Source organism: Fusarium subglutinans (genome assembly GCF_013396075.1).
Source record: "Fusarium subglutinans strain NRRL 66333 chromosome Unknown NRRL66333_c0000305, whole genome shotgun sequence".
NCBI lineage: Eukaryota > Fungi > Ascomycota > Sordariomycetes > Hypocreales > Nectriaceae > Fusarium > Fusarium subglutinans.
Window position 1 is genome coordinate 24,834 of NW_023502368.1, and position 20,177 is coordinate 45,010.

Here is a 20,177-nt window from a genome sequence, read left to right on the forward strand (position 1 = left end):
CGGCGAACAGACCCGAAAAACGCGCGTAGCATGACAGTCCACTCCAGAGTTTGCAGATCTGGACTCAACTATCTGTTCGTACGACCCTTAACCCAAAACGCGCAGGTTACACGACGCTGCACAATGGACGGCTGTGTCTGCAACACAATCCATACCCTGGCGAAGGGCTACAACGAGGCCCAAGTCAAAGAACTAGTCCCTGCACTGAATCGCCATCTACAACATCTGCGACAATTCTTAGCGCAGGCTAGTTCGCTCAGTCGTCATGTGCAGTATCAGATCACACCACGAAACCAACGATCGGAAAAGGCCCTGTTTGTAGACAAGGTTGACCTTGCCCCTATCGATCGGGTATTCTCCAGATTTGAGAACGATGTGGCTGATTTCTGGGTAGGCTCAGAGGATCGTGTTCATCTTGAGGTGCGGCGCCGACTTGTCTGCGTTGTGATATTTCTTCGATCTAAATTGGATGCTCGGACACTGGCTACTCCTCAAGTGGCTGAGCTATTTCCCGCAGTGCGGAGTTTCACTGATCTGAGAAACCCTGGCAGGAAATATGTTCAGATAGCTCAGAGACTAGGTGGTGTAGGAGCAATTTTCTGGCTTCCTTCCACTCGACGTCCCAGCTTCAACGTATGTGATTTTGTCATATTTACAAGGTCCGAGTGTGCTGATTTGACGCAGTTATGAGAGATATCTGAGTGTTGACGATGAAGAAGTCTTCACCCATTTATCATCTCTCAAGCCATCATTTGAGAATTACAATGAGCTCGTACAACGCCTGGTTCTTAGTCAACTATGCGGTTAGTAATACCTGACGTGGTGCAATACGTCATAATATTAAGCTGGCCTACAGACCCTCCAGTGCTATATCACAATCTAGTTGGCGAGTTCGCTTCATTTGTTCCTGATCATGATCAGTTATTCCTTATAATTTACGCACTCAGCGGCACTGATATACCAGATGTTTTGTTTAAGAGTGTTCGCCTGCCACAACGACGTTGGAATGCCGACGGAGAGGTTGGTGAAACCAATGCGCTTCAGTTTGGCCTACCCTCTGACCTCGTCGATCTTCTATGCAATGAAGCAAGTTTTCTAAGGCCTTAACAGGTCCAGATGTCGTCGATAGAATCCAAGCAGACGGCACCATAGCTTGGTCTCTCAGTCCCGAACGAATATTTAGTCTCGAGGAAGGTCTGGCGCCACAAACGATCGAAGTGCTTGGGATTACAGCGCTGAAGCTCATTTGTTTTGTTTGCCCAATGTGCTATGAGGGAAATACGGACTGGTGGGATACATCCCCGACTTTCTACAAAATCACTGACACTGGTGTCCCAGGTCACCGTTGGTAAAACAACAAGTGTGGCCGATACTAGAAAAGCTTCTGAAAGGGTGCAAGATATTAGCTTCCCTCAAGACCCAGGTTGTTGAAGCTGTCCTATATTTCTGCGAGAGAGACTCACTTGCCATTCGCCATGTTGTGGTAAAGCAGGCCAAACTGCTGTTACGAAAGTCAATGCCCTATTATCTCCACGCCTCGGTTGTACTATTCGGCAGCATACTCTATCGAGTTGATGGAGAACTTGCCAAGTCTGAAGCGCAAATACGCGAGTTTCTCTGGCGTGGGCCACGGCCAAGCAATCGTCGGGACCATGCACTTGAGGGTCGCCTTCACATTTCCCAGATGGAGAACAAGATCAAGTGCTACGATAAAGATGTGCCTTTATTTGCCTGTAAATGGGAGGCACAGCAGCCTTTATCGACCTTGGACATGGAAGTGACCTTTCGGTTACAGAGCACAGCTGCCCGATACTTCCAGTCCATAGGCGATTTTGACGCAGCAAGGGTATCTCCAGAGGAGCTCCTGTCATTGGGTCGAATCAAACCCATACCTACGAACTCACGACGTGTCTTGCTTGGGAGATTATCTGATGTGTATTGCGAGATGGGAGAGTACATCAAAGCTACGGAGATACTGGAACCTGAACTTGAGCATATCAATCCAAGTGACCGCGTCCGTCGTGGATTCCGAAGGCTTATTCTGGCACTGGTGGAGGCAAACATCGGTCTGAAACAATTAGATGCCGCAGAGTCAGCACTTGAGGAGTTACTGTGTGATCTACCTCCCTGCCCAGACGATATCAACGATCAACAGCTGCATATGAGGAAATTACTAGTATCAGCTCGTATAGCTCACATGAGGCTAGACCTAGGTGAAGCCATACGATGCTGAACATTTGCACTCGAACAAGTAAGCCAGATGCATTCTCTCGGCTCACCTCGTGGGTTCATAGCCGCTGTATGTCACTTGTCCTTGGCCCACGAACAGCTGCTAATCGGCGAGAAAGACGAGGCTCATCGCTCATGGACAGCAGGACTTGAGATCTTGGCGTGCGAGAAGTGTGAGTTCTGGATTCCTGTTGTGCCTACTGCTTGGCTTCGGAGGATAGGTGCTGAGATATACCATTGGCAAGGTTGGCCATTTCGCATGATGCTGCCTGGAGGGAAGCCGGATATCACACAGCATTCGCTTCAGATTTATCAGGATTGTTCACAAAGGCTGCTTTGATTGAGACATAGAACATCGTCCTAAGAGCAAGTGTCATGGTTAATCTCCAAAATTTACAACAGTGCTATCGACGGGCACTTATGGAGTTGGTAAAGTCACCTCAGCCAAGACAAATATCAACAAGGTATCTTTTGACTGTATTGATATTCCATGTCACCAAGTCCAATTAGAGAGAGCATAGTGGAAAAGTCTCCTTTTTAAGAGAGCCACATAAAAGACATTTACGTATAAATCAACGTAAGTAATTAACAGGCGATCTGTAACTCAGTTCAACCCCGGAGGTAGCAATGATGACCGCTCGATGCAACTCGATATCCAAGACTCGCATATAATCACCACGAAACCGGTAAGACGCATTTATATCATGAGTCAGAATGTATAGCCACCAACACTACTACTATCGTCATCTTTCGGTACCAAGTTTCTATTGGAACCTCATGATCTTTATCTGACCCGAAGGGCAAACAAACGCTACTCGCGAAGCATTAACATCCAACGCCATCCGGCGATAATCGGCAGGGATCCAGAGCATTCGTTCGTCCCCCCGCATAATCCAATCCATTTCGATGGACAAACCCCATCCAATACGTCTTGTGCCTTCGAAGTCATTAGGCTTTCCAACAGCCAGAAAGCCATACGGAGTCTTTGCTATCCAAAACGGTTCCTCGAGTTCCGATGTATTATAAGGTGGAGCATATGCTTGAAGAGATCCAAGATCTTTCCCAACGTAGGGGCTAGTCATCTTTCTGATGAAAAAGGAGTTCAGGCCCTTATCGGATGTTAACAGCCATTCACTATCTCTAGAGAATGCCACAGGCATTTCCCCTAAATGAATTTCATCACGAGATGGACGTTGTTCGCTGACCCAGCATCCCGAGTTTTGATGCAAGACCTGTAGGTAGTTACCCTCATCACCAATAGCCAGGAACTTCCAATCTTCTGAATATAAAAATCTGCCGACCCCTATGATTTTGTTAATAGGCAGAATTTCGGAAGTAATATGGGCTTGCGTTTCAGGATCTTGGATCAAATCCCAGGTTTTTAGCACTGACCCCAGTTCTTTGTCGGTGTGGAAGTTAGACAAGGATGACGCGTCGGCAGATATGGCTACATACTCGGAATCCTTTGAATTGAAAGAACGAGTTTGCGTCATAAGATTTGTGTCCCAAATGCCGAGCTTGCCATCCGAGTCCTTCATGGCCACTAGCCTGTCATCGGGGGTAAATCCTACCCCGTCAGGGCCTGAAGCGCCACCTAAAAAAAGGATGTCTGCGCAGATATCTGTCGCCGTATCCCAGATACGCGTCTTTCCGTATGATAGTGATCCCAGCATACTGCCAGTAGGAGAAAATGACAGGCTATCGATCCGAAGATCTTGATTCAAACCAACACCTTGTTCTGATTCTTGACAGTAAGAATTCGATAACTGTGCCACTGCCCGTCGCCTTTGCCTGTCTAGGTCTGAAAGAATATCAGACAAATCCCAAAGCTTAATACTTTTATCTTCGCTTATAGAGGCTAAGTGATATCCACACACGGATAAAAAGTTGATCGGCTGAGTGTGTCCCTTCAGTACCTCAGTACAGACCCCTGTCTCATCCCAGACCCTAATAAAATTGTCATATGAGCCTGAGATTAATGCATGGCTATCGGCTGAGAATGTGAGACAGTTTACAGCATACTGATGACTCAAGTCGTGCTTATAAATCCAGCCCTGCGTATCATCGAAGTACCAGAGTCGAACATCGAAGGTGGACGCTGCTGCTACCCAGTGTCCATCTAACGAACAAGCCACTGAGCTGATCTCTGTAACATCCCAATCGAAGGTGTGTTTGCAGTCGCCGGTGAACAAATCCCAAATCTTGGCCTCTGCTGTGCCTGGTGAGATCGCCACAATGTCAGTTGGGGACAATAATGCTACTGTGCGGTGATCTTCCATAATCCCATCGAGGGTCGAGATATGTTCCTCTGACTTCCAGTCAAACACGGCAACATCTTCATTATACGCAAGTACGATATTGTTACCATCTGGCAAAAAGAAGCATTTCTGGGCTTTGAGCTCCAGTTTCCGTATGAGCCTCAACGTGGTTGAATGGTAAATCAAAACGCTTCCATTAGTTGCAACACATAGCAAGAGCCCATCTGTGGAATATGATACCGAGAAAAGTTGTGAAGAAGCCTCTTCTCCATGAATTAAATCACCTGAAGCTGTCTCATAGATGTCCAAATACCATATATTGGACACAGCTAAGTAGCGGCCATCTGGAGAATAACTGGCATACGCATCCTCGAAGCCATTGTATATTGTTTGCGTGTGAGTATCGCCTTGATTATCCATCACTGGTTTGGTGATGATCCATTCCGGCATCTGGGAGGAGAATTTCTGGCGAATGACACTGAGCTGCGGACTAAATATAAGGGCAGATGCGTACACCTGGAGCGGGGCCATTTCTATAGCGGGCTTGTGATGGTAAATGAATCGACGAGCATCATTCACGAAGTCAGTAAGCTCCTGCATTTCCACGTCGGCCTGTTGGAGAGTTAGTCGCTGATGTATTCATCACCTCGAGATATATTTACCAGTATAGCTTCTAAAGCCATTATGCTCTTGATTGCTGTAGAGAGTTCCCCGATCAGACTGAGTGCCTCTAACCAGCATGTAAATTTCATCTGGAGGAAATTCAAAACTCTTTTGAGGTTTGAGACACTTGGCTGCGTGCAAGGATCCGATTCGCAAAGATGTTGAGCCCAATAGACGCATGAATACTTAATACGAGCCAACGGGTCAGGGCTTGGGACTTCATCCTGGTTGAAGGCACCGGGCGAGTCAAGTTCGTAGATGTCCTGTCGAAGGGTATTCTCCATGGCCTCAACAGAGCGTGAGAAGATGTGCTCATGCTGGTAACTGATACCGCGCGGGAAAAGAGTCTCTTGGCCTTGGTCGAGAAGGAATTCCTTAGCTGATTGGTGTACAAAGAATATCTCCCCACCCTGCAGTGTCAGGAAGGAGCCACAAGAACCTATTGCATCTTCTACATCATCTTGATTGTAATCATACATGGTCTCGACAAGTGTCGGTATCTCGGCCGATGTGAGAGGGCGGTAAACAACACAAACTAATGCTAGAATCTGTCTTAGTCGACCAGCCTCAGACGAAGTCGTTATTCGTTCCATCATAGCCTGGTAAAGGGCTGTAAGGCTCGTGGGGAACTTCACTAGCTCCTCCATAACTAAGCGCTTTGTGATACCGGAGTTGGCAAGTCTTTCACAGACCAATGCTACCCAAAGGAATGTATCATCGGCATGTGATTGCATATAATCGAAGACCTTCTCTTTCAACTCCGAGTCATTCTTCCACTTCGTCTTTGCGAGATTATCCACCTTCATGCTGATATATGATTTGACAGCTCGAGAAACCGCCTCATGTTCTTGTTCAAGGTCGAGCGAGATCAACCCCGTTGCATCTATAAGCTCCTGTCGGATCTCAGGCCAGTCGCGGCTTGACACGATCCATTTGGTGTTACAGGACTTAGACAGCTCCACAATGAGGTTTGCGAGCTTAGTCCTGTTGATGCTGCACTCGTCCAGAGCGTCCACGAGCAAAATTGTGTTGTTTAAACGTGGGTCTTGAAGCATCTTGGTGAGAACATCTCCGAGAATCTCACTGCTGTTGATACTGTTGAAGAGTCGATCCTTTTGTTTGTCATAGATTGGGCGAACCACTGATATGAGGGACGGCTGATGTTCAAGAAGAACATAGATCAGCCCTCTCATGACAGCAACATCACTAGACAAGTCCTCTTCTTTGACATTCGCTTGACAAAAGAAAAACGAGATGGGCCTCAAACTGTTTTGTAGTTCATCGATGATACCACAAAGTAACATTGTTTTGCCCTTTCCTGGTGGTCCATAGATCCACAGGACCCGACTTGATGAATCGTCGATGAATGTTTCGTAGGCGTCGCTCTTCAAGATCCATTCATATGATTCCTTCAGTGGATCACCCTTCTGACTTTGGATCCTTTTCTTGTCCATGCGAGGGTCCGTAACTAACAGGGCGCGGAGACATTCCTCATCTTTGTCACCTTGCGCGTTCTTTTCTTGCGATCGGACCTCCTCTCTCAGAATCTTGCAGATACTCTCCAGCGAATCAGCTTGGTCTACTGCAGATGCTTCGATCATACTGAGCTTCAAGCGGATATCTTGGTTATCGTACTGCTCTATGTCCTTGCGAATGAGCCGTTCTGCATCTTTAATGGTGTTGAGCTCCCCAGACCAATCATCAAGCTTGACTGTATCTCTTAGAATGACACCTGCCCAGTTGCGGTAATAGAGACAGGCGCTTCGCATCTGAAATAGAAGGAGCTTCTTGTAGAAGTCAATGATCTGAGTCTCCAAGTTGGTTCTCAACGCGGCCGAAGGAACACTCGAGTTGTCCTGGAGGACCAACTCAGCCAAGTTCCAGTACCACTCCATTCGCGACAAGACATAGGCTATGCCTTTTCGATTTAGTCCTGGCTCCTTCATCGGATTGGAGAGAATCTGAGGTCATGTTAGCCACTGTCCTGAGAGTATACAAGGGACATACCTCTAAGCCGAGGCTGACACCCGCCCACGCAATTGCGGCTTCAGAGGAGTATTTCACGGCCTTTTCCACTATTCCTTTCAGATTATCGATAGTTTCGATGACATTTGATACACTCTCCTTGAGTTTGGCCTGCCGCTTAGACTTCTCAAGTCCGGCATAGACCAATCTCCACATCTGGCGTGACTTAACAGTCTTACAATGCTCCAGATGCTGTAGCTCCTCGGGATCCGATGTATCATCCCATTCAAGTTGCACGATTTTCAGGATATCCTGATAGCTTTTGACGATTTCGGGTTCTTTTTCTTCGAGAGTGTCGTAGGCCTTGTTCCAGAGTCGTTCAGGTATACTTGGAATAGCGTTTTGGGGTTCAGGTGAAGGTGAAGAGACAGTTGCTGGCGCAGATGTTGTTGTGGATGGTGGTATAGTAGTCGGAGAGCTTTGAACTGGTACAGTCAAAGAAGACCCAGTAGATTCATGGGATGATGAAGTCGTGATCTGGCTGGTGGAGGCTGTTGAGGGTATGGGCGCTGGTCGAGATGATTGTTGATTAGCTGAGTCCGAGGACCTCAATTTCTTCTTGAGCTTCGAAAGCTGCTTCATGATAGCAACGTGATAGTTCAATGTCTCTTTCAAGTTTAGTGATGGATGAGACAGAAGTGATTGATGTTGGGAAGCTGAAGTGCGGGGGAAGTTGAAAATCACCCGAGCGGGGAGAGATAAGCGCCGCAATCAGTGGGCAGAAAAGTCGTGGGCAGCTGAAACCTGCATACGATTACAAACAGCTATCAGTGATATGATTGGAAGACGCGTTAGTGATAATGGTCAGCCCGCAGCAAGATGGGCTTTAGGCCTTTAGCCTACGTGGTCATCGCCCTCTGGGCCAGTCTTGGTTGCCTCCCTCTCTTCAGTGAGCAAGAAAATCAAGATGCCAAAATAAACCGATCTAAAGTTGTAGTAAAATATCTGCAGTTTACCTAAGTTCTTTTATTACTTAGGTCCTAAGTTTTGTTGTCTCCCTTTCTTAGGTGAGAGATCAATCATCGCAACGCAAATCTGGAGGTGGTGGGGTAGAATAACTACCTCAACTTTCCTCAAATATTGAGCACATTCTGTCGAATATAGAGTCAATTGAGACTTTATCTTGATACCAGGTCTTTGGATGAGAAAATATTGGACAAGAGTTGAGCACGACCTCGCCTAAGCAGTCAGGACCATAGATTGGAAAGACGACATCGCTGTGATGATACAAATACTAATATGCTACAAGAGGCGAATGTCTCTCTCTTGACTTCGCTGGAACTCATTACCTACTCCTATCCCAAAAAGGCGACCAGACCCAACCCTTTCAAATCCATTTGTGACTGTAGAGCACGGACGAACGAATAAAACATTGAAAATGCTCTCATCACCCCAAATCTTACTAAATATCCCAGCGCCCCGCGCAACTCTGAGGACCGAAACGTAGAGAGCAAATATTATTGGGTCTCTAGCAAAGGCGTCATCGAGTTGAAGATCAGGTTCCTCCAGGCAACTCCATCCGACGACAGTGTCCTTCTCTGTTGCCAGAGCTACGGCTCGAGGCTGGCAGTCGATCGGCGGTTCTTCTTTTGGGTAGCGACTGGCTCTGTAAACAAGATCTTGGGATGTCTCCTTCAATATAGGGCCAAATCTAACAGGCAGTAGACGGCAGCGAATGTTGAGAGTATTCATAGATGCTTCCGGCGCAAATACAGCAGACGATATAGCCTGATTAGCAGTACCGGATGGGCTACCAGTAGGCGATGTGTGATTTCCACCGGCTCTAGCAGGTAATCCTGACCGGCCACCTGGAGTAGAAGATACAGAAACAACGTTGAAGCATCCCGTCGCATTACCTGTCGGAATCCAAGAAACTGGGGTATTGATCGATGCCCATGACCAAGAGGGGAACTCGGTGTAGCGTGAGTGTATACCCGCTGCATTCTGTTTCCAGAGTAAGTCCACCCCCAAGCACCATGGCCTGAGGCCACAAACTAGCTTAGCAGACGACTCCTGAGAGATAAATTCTTGGGCAACACCACTAAGGGCCACAAGACGATCTTCTTCCGGTTTGGTCAGCTGCATCGCTGAATACTGTGATACCAACGACTGCCAGTCAAGAGGGGATCGAAAGGGGGTAGCTACTGCTTTGTAAATATCCCAGCGGTGCTTGGGAATTACCATACCCATGAGTGGAAGGATTCGATGCAGACTTGGACTCGGATCTATGATAATGATGCTCTCCCCTTGATACTGAAGATTTCGACATTTGCATCGTAGCGTCAGGCCATTTTCTGTGTACCACGCAATTCTCCGACTCAGGGCCCATTCCTGAAATACCCAGCCTCGAGTTAGGATATCATTCTTCCGTATCTGATTGTGCCGTAGGGTCTCACGTGCAGGATCAAGATGACAGGATACATAGAAATGGCCTTTCCTATTCCCCTCCTTGTCCCGGTAAGGAAGACGAGCCAGGCGATACAGATCTCCTTCTGGTACCTGGAAAAGTCCTTGACATCGTTTACCCGGGGGAACGGCAGCCATGATGGTGAAGGAAGCATTTTGGTAGTAGTCAGCCATCTTGACAGCCTCAGCGTTCCAATCCTGAGGACTATCTTGGATAATGCAAAGACTGTCGATCCACACGTATGGTATGCCCACCTGAGAGGCTACCAGAAGGACATCCGCGAATAAAGGATCAATGTCTTGGAATGCCGACTGTATCCCTGCCACACGATCGCCATAGTTCCGTGTATATGTGCTCGATCGTTTTGTCTCTGGGTCGCTCCAGCGGTGGCTGAGGGATATGTACTCGCCCAACCTGCCTCCAGTCTCTTCTAGCGTGTATTTTAACCCGCCAACCATGGTAGTAGATCTACCAACACGAATGCACCGTGTTGGCAGCGGGGAGCGGCCTCTTTCAACTTATCGAGTCATGGATAAGGTCTTCGCGCATTCTTGGTGAGTTTCGCAGGAGTCTAGCCATTGCCGTATCCTATTACATGATGCTTTAGACGAAGGGTCCCTGTCAACGGGGGTTATTCCGATTATATCTCCACTAGTCGCTGCCGGACTGCCTGTGGTGGGGGTAAGTAGCTAGTCTTTTGAACGACATTGCGAGACTTTGCTTACTTTCTTCAGCATGCAGATTGAACACACTGTACTGGTCTCCTCTGGAAAACAATGAGGGCTTCGGATCTTTCGAAAGTTTAACAAGCAGGATGGAAATTCCAAGTCCCCTGTCACTTTGCACGACTGAACGGTTGTTGCTTGGTATACCGACCGGGCTTGCTGATGTCCAGTGAAGCCATTCGAATCCACGTTTCAGCAAACCATTCTCAAGGAAGAAATTCTTGTTATTCTCTCCGATCAGAAATTGGCAGAAGTGGCATCCTTGCTGACTCCCGTCTCTGACGAGTGCCGTCTTCGTAGTTATCCAAGGGCTTCCTGGGCGGGCAAATGCCTGAATATCGAAACCCTGGCAAGACTGACAAAGACTCGCGGAAGCTGCCATGTTTGCCTAATATAGAATAAAGTTTTTAAGATAAGGTATGGTCTACAGAAGAATGGTAAGCGGGGAGATGACAAGATTGTGATACAATGCCTGAGGCATGAGTGCCTGCGGCTGAAATGAAAGTGCAAATGTCATCAATGGCCTATAAGACACTTCACTATCCAAATCGTCGGCATTTAAAAAGAGGGGAAGGACTTTAAAATAGCAACATCAATCAAGTAAGAAAGCAACACCACAGAGCTCAAAGATATGGACCAAGACATATATCAACTCAAGGTCCATCCTTGGCGCGAGGTGCTACTGATGCGCGCTACCGGCTACCCAATATTCATCACAAGCTCCTTGCGGTTCACCTTTGCGATTTATGCTATTGGCACACGGCGTGCTGATTACAGTTATCCATTTCCATATAGAGCTCCAAACGGCTCGGGGATCTTCGCATATCCTCAGCCTGTGTCCGACGAGCGATACGTTGACTACGGCCTCGCTCAGTTCGATAGCCAAGCACACGCCGTTGATTCTCTCCTCTGTGTCTACATGGTTCTGAGCCTAGTTGACTGGTTCCCGTCCTGGGTCTTAGCAAGATACAAACATAATCCCGTTTGGGCGAACGGGTGGACGTCAAGAGTGGTTATACTCGCTCACGCACTCGTACCTGCTGTGCATTTGGCGATCGCTGTCACTTGCCAAGTCCTATTTGCGGCGCTAGTTAATAACTGGCTGAGTTCACCACGAATTCAAGACTTGCTAGATAGGTGGGAGGAGCTGGGTAGACAGCCATGGGGACCAGACACGCCCCTCCCTCCAGACCTCCCGCCGCCGCCACCGCCTCCTCCACGAGGTGACTACGTTAGCAAGAACCCAAAGGAAGTAGAGATAGATCCCGTTGTCACTTGTGTGTTGGCGTTTTTCGTGCTCTCTATCATAGATGTCTTTACTCGTTGGGCCAAGCTTCTTACCCTGCGAGTTGTCCCAACATCCTGGAGATTTCCCGATTCTATCACTGTTTGTCATCGACCCGTCCCTTCTGATAGTCCTCACTATCTCGAGGAAGACCGCAGAGAATGGGATGGACCTATAGCCGCCATGTTCCAAAAGCAGCATAGTCGGAGATTGAGTTTTGAGCGTTGTACCGCTCAGACGGCTGGCACAGCTCCTCAGTCTTCAGGAAATGTAACTACGACGTTGAATCCACCCCGGGGTCACAGCAAACCCCTTCTTTCGGGGAATGTGCCTCTTGCTCCGATTCTCCTTCGCGATGGCCTCCGGATCCCAAGGGAATACCAAAAGCTCTTTCTCCACTACTTCGTCGGCTACATACAATGGGAAATAGTACTTGGCTTTTCCACAATTGAGCTTGTTCTCAATACGGTCTACCTGGTACTTTTGCTGAGGTCCAATCGCGTGTGTAACAGGTAAGTTGTCCTAATAGATAGGAATCATAGACTGATTATGTCATCCAGCGGTTGCATTATGGGGATAATATACCCTTCTTGGTGGCTATTAACTTTGCTATGTATTGCCACAATCATACGCTTTCGAATACCATTTCAACGTGTTATCTGGAGGAGTACGCATTCCGTCTGTGTTGTCCACCTTATTGCCTTGTGCTTTTGGGTCGGGACCATATTATTGCTCATAGGTCTAGTGTTGATGGTAACTGCGGATGACTTCCGCAATAAATCGGAAATTGATGGTGCTATAGTCGGTCTCAACTTTGGACGTGTTCTGTTTGTTGGCATCTGGATTGTATTGGTGTACATATATCCTCACTGAAGAAGGCACTTTGGAAGATATTAGCTTCGTGAGTGATGCCACTTCATTACCAAGAGGGGAAGAGAGAAGTAAAAGGGGGCTATTAGCTGGCTAAGGCAGTGTCACAATGCTGATAGGAGTGGTAGTTGCTAGGCGGGATTATGGCCAAGGTTCAGGCTCGCAAGATAGATTCAGCAAGAGATGTTGTATTTATAAAAGCGTCCAGTCATTTTGCGGACTTCTAGCAAGAAGGGATCAAACTATTAGGTGTGTCCGACAGCCAGTGCTGCCGGTGGTGATAAAGTTCCAGTCCAACTTGAAGACGTTACAAGTCCCTGCGCTCATCATGATGCACCTGTTCGGTGGTCTCAAGAACAGCCTGCTTCTCAGTGTCTTTGAGGTCGACTTGTGCGACATTAGCATCATCGCCATCGAAGATTCTAGCAATCTCCTCCAGAGTAGGTCCCTTAGTCTCAACGTAGAAGAAGAAGACAAAGGCGAGCTCGACGGCAATCCAAACCTGTTTCTCTATTAGTCTTCTGAACATGGGAGTGTAGTCAGAGAAGTGGCACTTACAGTGTAGAAGCACCAGAAGTTCCACTTGTTGGGAAGGTTCTCGAGAGCGATGGGGTTGGTTTGGTTGCCAATGGTGAGAGCAACCTGGATGAAGAAGTTCATGATAGTGAGACCACGGGCACGGAGTCTGAAGGGGCAGATCTCCAGGGCGTAGGCGACGATCAGACCGGACCAGGCGATGGAGTAGCAAACGTCGAAGAGCCAGATGAGGGCGATCTGGGGGTATCCAAGACGCTTGATCTCGACCTCGCCACCGGCTTCGAAGCGGGCAGCGACAATTGTCCAGGCCAAGAAGAACAGAAGCATACCTAGTCGCAAGTTAGCTAGAGAAACTAATCAGTGAAATGCGACTTGTACATACCGACAGTAGCAGTAAGGAAGAGTGGACGACGACCGAATTTATCAATTCCCATAGAGCAGCCAATAGCAACGAAAAGCTTGAGCATGTTCTCTCCTGCGTTCAGTCCAGTCTTCTGGGCCTGGTCCTTGATACCAGCGCCCTCGTAAATAATGTTGGAATAGTTGCTGATCAGAGCATTGCCAGAGTACTGCGAGATAATACCCAAAGAGATCAAGAGCATGAGACGGTAACGGTTACCGCGGGTTCGAAGGAAGTCGATGTAGCTGCCGCTCTTCTGAGCCTGGTACTCGAGGGAGATGGTCTCCTTGATCTCAGTGTACTCAAACTGCACAGTGGCGTTGTTGGCGTCGCCATTGGCGTGGTACTTGGCAAGGATGTTGAGAGCTTCCTCGTGACGCTCGTTCGCCATGAGCCAACGTGGGGACTCAGGGATCCACCAGATGAAGGAAATTTGGATCAAAGATGGCACGGCTTGGATGAGGGTGATGGATCGCCATGACCAGTTACTGTTGATGTTAATCGTACCGAGACCGATGAAAGCGCAGACTGGAGATGTTCGTCAGCGGTTGTGAGAGGTAAGCTTGTGGGGAATTGACTTACGAGTGGCGCCCAGGTTCCACAAACAGTTGTAGATGGCGGAGACGATGGCACGGTGCTGAGGATGGCAGATCTCGGTGAGGAGAACGGGGCAAGAGAGCTGGGCAAGAGAGTTTCCGAAACCAACGAGGAATCGACCACCAAGGTACACTGTGAAAACTCGTTAGCGCTGCTCAAATACGTGAGTCGGCTGATAACATACTGCCGAAGCCATTGGTAAAGGCGGAGATGAAAGCGCCGAGAATCATGATAAGACATCCCGTTGCAATAGGAATCTTTCGGCCAAAGTGATCAGCCATAAAGGGGCTATACCCAATACAGTTAGCCTTCTGTTTCGTTTCCACCAATTATCACCCCGCAGACAGAAAGAACGTAACATACGCGAATGGGAAACTGGCAATGCTGCCAATCTGGTAGATCGAGTTCAGGATGCCAAGCTTGGAGCCCGTGGGGTGACCAAAGTAATCTTGCCAATCGTCCATAGCCTGCGACGTGTTCAACATGGATCTAAAGATGCCCCATTAGCCTTGATCCCATCATCGCCAAGTATTCTGGGCGATCGCTTGGCTCTTTCTTACCCATCGTAACCAGTCGTGGCAGAGCAGACACACAGAATCGCGGCGTAAAAGTACAGCACGCGCATTCCAGGATCAGCCCACCATTTGACCTTTGCAAGCTGAGGAGCCTCAGCCTGCGCGACGGCGAGGTCCTGCTTGGTAGTAGCCGCACCGACAGCGAAGCCCACCATATTGAGAGGATAGCTTTTGGTATTCTGGAAGGGGGATCAAAAAAGCCACAAAATGCAAGTGTGATAGCAAAAAGAGTAAAAACCAACTTGGCGCCAAGCTGGACATTAAATATGAGATGGCCCTGTCAGTCAACGTTACAGATTAACCTATTAACCGGGTCCTGTAATTTACCCCAGAACCCCGGCCCGCGAATATAGGCTAAACTGGCCGACCAGCCTAATAGGGCCGCTGTCCCCGGGTATTTTCTCCATGGGGGTTGCCTCATCTGGGGTTAGCTCCATTGAATAGAGGGAAAACTCTTAGAGCCGCATGATTCGACGGGCCGGCTGCCGTTGGAGTTTGTCTGGTGGCGCTCGACTTTTACGGAAAAATCCCCCGCAAACCCGTATCACGCTACTCCAGACTCCCCAATCAGCCCACTGTTTGCTTTACCCACTACCGTATTTTTCGAAGGGCCTCGGGTAAGTCGCTTATTTTGATGCCATTTTTAAAGTCGTTGATGACAGCTCGACTTTTGTGTGGTATTACCCCATAGGTGACTTGGAGTCGCATTCGGCCCTTCCAGAACTCAGAATGTGAGTGTGCATCGCTACACTCCAAACGTAAGAGCAATAAGCGGGAACCTCTGCTGTCGCATGCTATCTGCAAATATCTTGTCAATTCGTTTGCGCTTGGATCGAGCGAGGCGAGGTGAGATTGGGAAACTGGCGACAGAAAATCGGGGTGCCAGAATAAAGCGGTTAAAGTTCAATTGAACTAAGCTAAATTTCCCCAAGTACGGATACATATTTTTATTACCTAGGATAAAGTTTCCCTTATCGGCTACATGCTTTGAGATCCCAGGGTCGCATCAGATCATTACCCTGGCTCGTTAGCGTCGAATTTTCGCCTCGGGGCACGGGAACAAACACAGCTGTCGCGCACAGTCTTGACCATCATACATGTTCACACAGATTACCAAGACACTCATGGTGAACTGGTATTCTTAGTCTGATCAACAATGCAAAATTACAAAACGGCCAACGCCAAGCCCGTAATGCTATGACGGCTGTGTCCTGAGATTCTGCCAGTTCTGCTTAAAACAAATAGACATCAGCCAACAGTCTAGCCATTCCTCCACTGGAGCTGTCAATCACCCAAGCCATTCAGCCTCAAACCTGTTCATCGGCCAAGCCGGCAATTCGACGCCGAGTCCACGTGGCGCAACCGAACGACAGACGCACTCACGTGGCTCAGCGCGCTTGGCAGGTCGCGTCTCGTCTACGCCCTCGTGCTCACCATCGTCAGCATTCTCCGTTACCTACGCCGCGCAACCCAAAAGCTACCATTTCTTCCTGCCCCCCCAGGATTATCGAATTCCAGAAACGTCCCATCACAGCTGTCTGTGGTTACCTGGCGGTTTGGGCTCGACACCGATACCTTTAATAACCTTTAACCCTTCAGCATTATTTCGCATCTCATCAAGCTTGCAGTTCGGAATCAAGAAAGAAACTTCAAGATCTAGCCCATCAACAGTGCAAATTCACCAGCCTCAGCCATGCGCTTGATGTCAAAAAGGCGTAGAGGCTGCTGTTCGTCTTCACTCGGCGCGACACGGTTACGCCCCCAAAATGTGCGCGCTCATTACCCTGGACCCGCAGTTAGATTAATTACCATTTCTCTTCCCCCGACCGTATACCCCCAAAAACCAGAGGAAAGTTACTAAATCAATCCCGTTTTTGACATTTGCCAGAGTCGTAGGATTTAACTGTCATTTCCGACATGCAGCTTCCTCACCAGCCACTCGTCACTTCCAATAGTTCCAAGCTGAGATTAAAAATTCTGCTTAGCAAACCACTGAAACTTAGCCCAAAAGGCTTGATGAATAATTTCGTCCATGGGCGGACATCACAGCATGTCGCTTACCAATGCCTAAGAGTTCTTTTGTATTTTAAATATATTCTCTCTACAATGAGTTCTCGATTTTAGCTTGCAATATACTCCTAACTAGTTATCATTATCCCAGCTCATAACCCCGTTAAAGAAGTATAAACTCGAAATGCATATTAGCTACTACTTTTATCAATTAAACCTAAAGCTTATAATGCCTTGATAAAATATACTATTACTAAGCAAAAAGATTGCTTTCCGACCACAGGCCAACGGTTACTAATAGGACTACAAGAACCACTGGCCATTTATGGACCACTTCCATCATTATGGCAGGTCTGGATAGTTCAACCTCTGAGGTTGCGAAATGTGACCGGCTACTTGCTATGGCGTAGTGGTTCCGACAAGCTTTATCATTGCATGTTTCAGCAACACAAGAGGGGCCCCTGTACGTGTATGACTCCCGGCTTATTGCATGGAACCAATCATGGCTCGGTAGATCCAACTCTTGGAGTCTCCCTTCCATTTGCGCCCAGCCGACACGTATACTTCGCTGGTAGCGAATCGCGATGCAGGAATGACTTTCTCCGGAATTGTGATGAGAACAAGGTCCAGCTGCAATGCTCACACTGTCTTGGGTCAGACGGCCGTGGAGCAGAGATGAGTGAGTTTGCGGTTTTGAACCCTTTGGGTGTATGAGCTTGACTGGGTCATCATAGGATGAGGCATCGGTGGAGACGTCTTCAAGGTTGAGACCACTAAATTCGGGCAGAACTCCCAATCGACGTTCTGGTGCAAAGTGCTTCCCGCCTTTCTCTCGGACTGTTTGAATGGCTTCCTTTATGACACTCATTGGAAGAGTCATTGTTCCCGTTCCGTAGTTCATGCTGTAGGGAGTGTCGCCGCTAACTCCACTTGGTGCTAGATCTGCATCCGAGTTGCGGTAAACGTAAGCAACAACAGGCCCCCACCCGTTGCATACGTGATCGTCTCGGCCTTTGGCCCTCCAAGTCCACCGCTGCAAGGACTATGGTGACTCGGATCGTCGCATCTCATGATCTCAACTTTTTGACTCCTGTTGGACCTTGTATAAGGGCCGTTCAAAAAGTATCGGACACAATCCCAGTTGAGGACCTTATGCTCACAAAGCCGAATATAGCCTGTCCTGGCAAGACATTCGTCTTGGCCGGCTGAAAAGCATGACGACGGGTGAGAGAATCGACATGCTTCGCAGAACTTCCAGTCATAATTGTGTCTAGGCGCGAACTTGCATTTCAAGGAGGCGCCGTTTCTCTTTCTCACATCCAGCCCTTTCTGACAGGTAGAGCAGGCCTGGCCTTTTCTGACAAAGTCGTCCAACCCTATTAAACAGATACCCCTCTTCTTGGCCTTGTTGCCGAAGCAGTGCTTTTCTCTAGCCAGGGGAGACTCGATATAGGACACAGGGGAGAGTGTAAGGCGCGTGATGTGAACATCAGCTACGGGGGGTCTCAAATCGATACCTGTCAGAGAGTCGAATGTACTTTCTCTACGTGCCAAGACCCCAGATGGGCCGAGACACTGGTCACAGCAGTCTATGCCAGAGAAGACGTGTGAGTCAAAAGCTTCATCTTTAGTCAATCGCCTAAGTCGTCGGGAGACTTGGCGTAGGGCAAAGAAGGCAAACAGAGATTCGTTATCAGTCCCTTCATAGATAGTGTGAATGATAGGCATGAGGACCTCGTCCGGGAAGTCGTTCAGGCCGATGGCTGTGATGGCGGTGGGGCATGGTTTGTTTGCTGCGATAAAATTTAGCTGCTGTTGTGAGAGAGAGCCAGGACTAATGGTACTCACATGTCCATGGGACTAGAAAGCGACAGTAGAACCCCAATTGCCTGCCGACGAGAGGAGGAAATAAGTCCATGGTGAGCATGGGCTGCGCGCGGGCGTTAGAGAGATATGCGAAATGGTGAAGAGACATATTGGTAAGGAAAGCTTTTGCTGGATTGGCAGACCCAGGCTTCCCTTTTTATATGCGGTGCTGTGCTTATAGGGTTTACTCGATCAAGGTAAGATTTTACAATTAACCTAAACTTTAATTAAGATAAAACATATTTTATATAGGAGCTGAAACTCTGGAGTAAAAAAAGGTTCGCGCCTTAATATAGAATTTAACTATACGTCCTGCGCAAAAGTAGATTAGGTGGCATTACATTCACTAAGCACATATGAATTATCTTGGTACCTGCTTCGTAGAGAACAGTAAGTGGCCCTTGCCTTCACTGAAGGCCATTACTAATGTTAATGGGTACTAAGGTAGACGTACTCTAAAATGCTTGTTGGTTGCGGACTGATTGATAGACGGGAGGAACAACCGGTTCGCAATTGTTGAATTCTCAAAGTCGCATAAAGCACTATGGACGAAGACGGGAAGGCTTCCGACCTATCTGTTGGGCAGAAAGCAGAGCACGTCACTATATATGGGCCAAGCGGCGGCACAAATTCAAGGATGATTCATAAAAGGAAGATATAACCACATATAAAGATCTAGGTGAAATGAGTGTGATAAGGTTGAGAGGTAAAAAGAGGTTTCAGTGCCCAGGGCACCAAGGTAAAGAGCACCAATAAACGCCTACGGGCAACATACTCGTTGCCCTCAACGTTGCCTAAGAAGGCGAAATGGCAACAAAGGCATTGAAAGCAAGCGGTAAATGAGTTAATGGAGAATGAATGATATTACCTTTAGCATGTAACCTTACTGGCATTCAGGCAATTATCATTTTAATGTTAACAATTGTGAATATCAGTAAATTGTTCGTCTCTAGACCTCTTTTGCTATAAACCTACTCGATGTTCTTAGTATCGCAACAACGCGGGCGTAGTACAGCTGGTATGGTTCAGTGCGGAATGCAATGTCCTTGATATTTTTACCTACCCGTTGGCTCAAGCCGTAGGTGTTACGATTCGTGCCCGTAACAGCGCTGTAAGGCTTCTTAGGCAGCTGTAGCATACCTGTAATTACTTACATAGCAATTATGGCCTAATCTTTTGCCCTGTAGCTTAATAGCTTATATAATTATTATATAATAATTACTATTAGCAAGTAGTATAAAGGTTAAGGGTTTAATTTCCCTTTCTTTTAGTATAGCTATTTATAAAAATGCCTATATAATATAAAAAGGTACTATAAGGTATACCTTAGAAGGTTAATAGCTATACTATATAGGGCTTAGTTCCCCTTATAGTAGCTAGCTTTAGTAGGCTTTAAGGATAAAAGCCCTTAAAAAAGAAGTATTATATTACAATTTATACTTATAATAGCGCTATAAGGCTTCTTAGGCAGCTGTAGTATACTTATAATTACTCATATAGTAATTATAGCCTAATCTTTTACTTTGTAGCTTAATGGCTTGTATAACCGTTACAGTAGGGAGGCTAACTAAGCAAGCTTAGTTAGGCACAAAACCCTAAGATATATACAAAACCTAGGACAGAAGGTGCTGATAAGATAAGATACAGAAATATAGAATTATAATTATCAAATAGTAAATAAAATAATTAAAAATCCTAGAAAATTATTTTTATATATTATAAGCTATATA

General features: G+C 47.4%; 4 protein-coding genes across 4 annotated transcripts; 2 read left to right on the plus strand and 2 right to left on the minus strand.

Moving 5' to 3' along the window:
• Positions 1 to 123: 123 nt before the first annotated feature.
• On the plus strand, positions 124 to 2,233 carry FSUBG_13042 (mfs multidrug transporter; the record flags this gene model as incomplete). The annotated part of the gene is made up of 5 exons (XM_036677893.1): positions 124 to 420; positions 590 to 633; positions 685 to 803; positions 1,111 to 1,288; positions 1,339 to 2,233. 5 exons carry the CDS (start codon positions 124 to 126, stop codon positions 2,231 to 2,233), a joined length of 1,533 nt encoding a protein of 510 aa, XP_036531497.1.
• An 8,705-nt stretch (positions 2,234 to 10,938) lies between these two features.
• Positions 10,939 to 12,108, plus strand: FSUBG_13044 (uncharacterized protein; the record flags this gene model as incomplete). Its single annotated transcript, XM_036677894.1, has 1 exon — positions 10,939 to 12,108. One exon carries the CDS (start codon positions 10,939 to 10,941, stop codon positions 12,106 to 12,108), a length of 1,170 nt encoding a protein of 389 aa, XP_036531498.1.
• A 661-nt stretch (positions 12,109 to 12,769) lies between these two features.
• FSUBG_13045 (hexose transporter) lies at positions 12,770 to 14,726 on the minus strand (the record flags this gene model as incomplete). Its single annotated transcript, XM_036677895.1, has 7 exons — positions 12,770 to 12,964; positions 13,021 to 13,328; positions 13,382 to 13,927; positions 13,982 to 14,128; positions 14,181 to 14,284; positions 14,360 to 14,485; positions 14,557 to 14,726. The coding sequence occupies 7 exons, from the start codon at positions 14,724 to 14,726 to the stop codon at positions 12,770 to 12,772; spliced, it is 1,596 nt and encodes a 531-aa protein (XP_036531499.1).
• Positions 14,727 to 17,064: 2,338 nt separating this feature from the next.
• Positions 17,065 to 18,499, minus strand: FSUBG_13046 (uncharacterized protein; the record flags this gene model as incomplete). Its single annotated transcript, XM_036677896.1, has 4 exons — positions 17,065 to 17,211; positions 17,303 to 17,483; positions 17,579 to 18,374; positions 18,430 to 18,499. The coding sequence occupies 4 exons, from the start codon at positions 18,497 to 18,499 to the stop codon at positions 17,065 to 17,067; spliced, it is 1,194 nt and encodes a 397-aa protein (XP_036531500.1).
• Between the last annotated feature and the right edge of the window lie 1,678 nt (positions 18,500 to 20,177).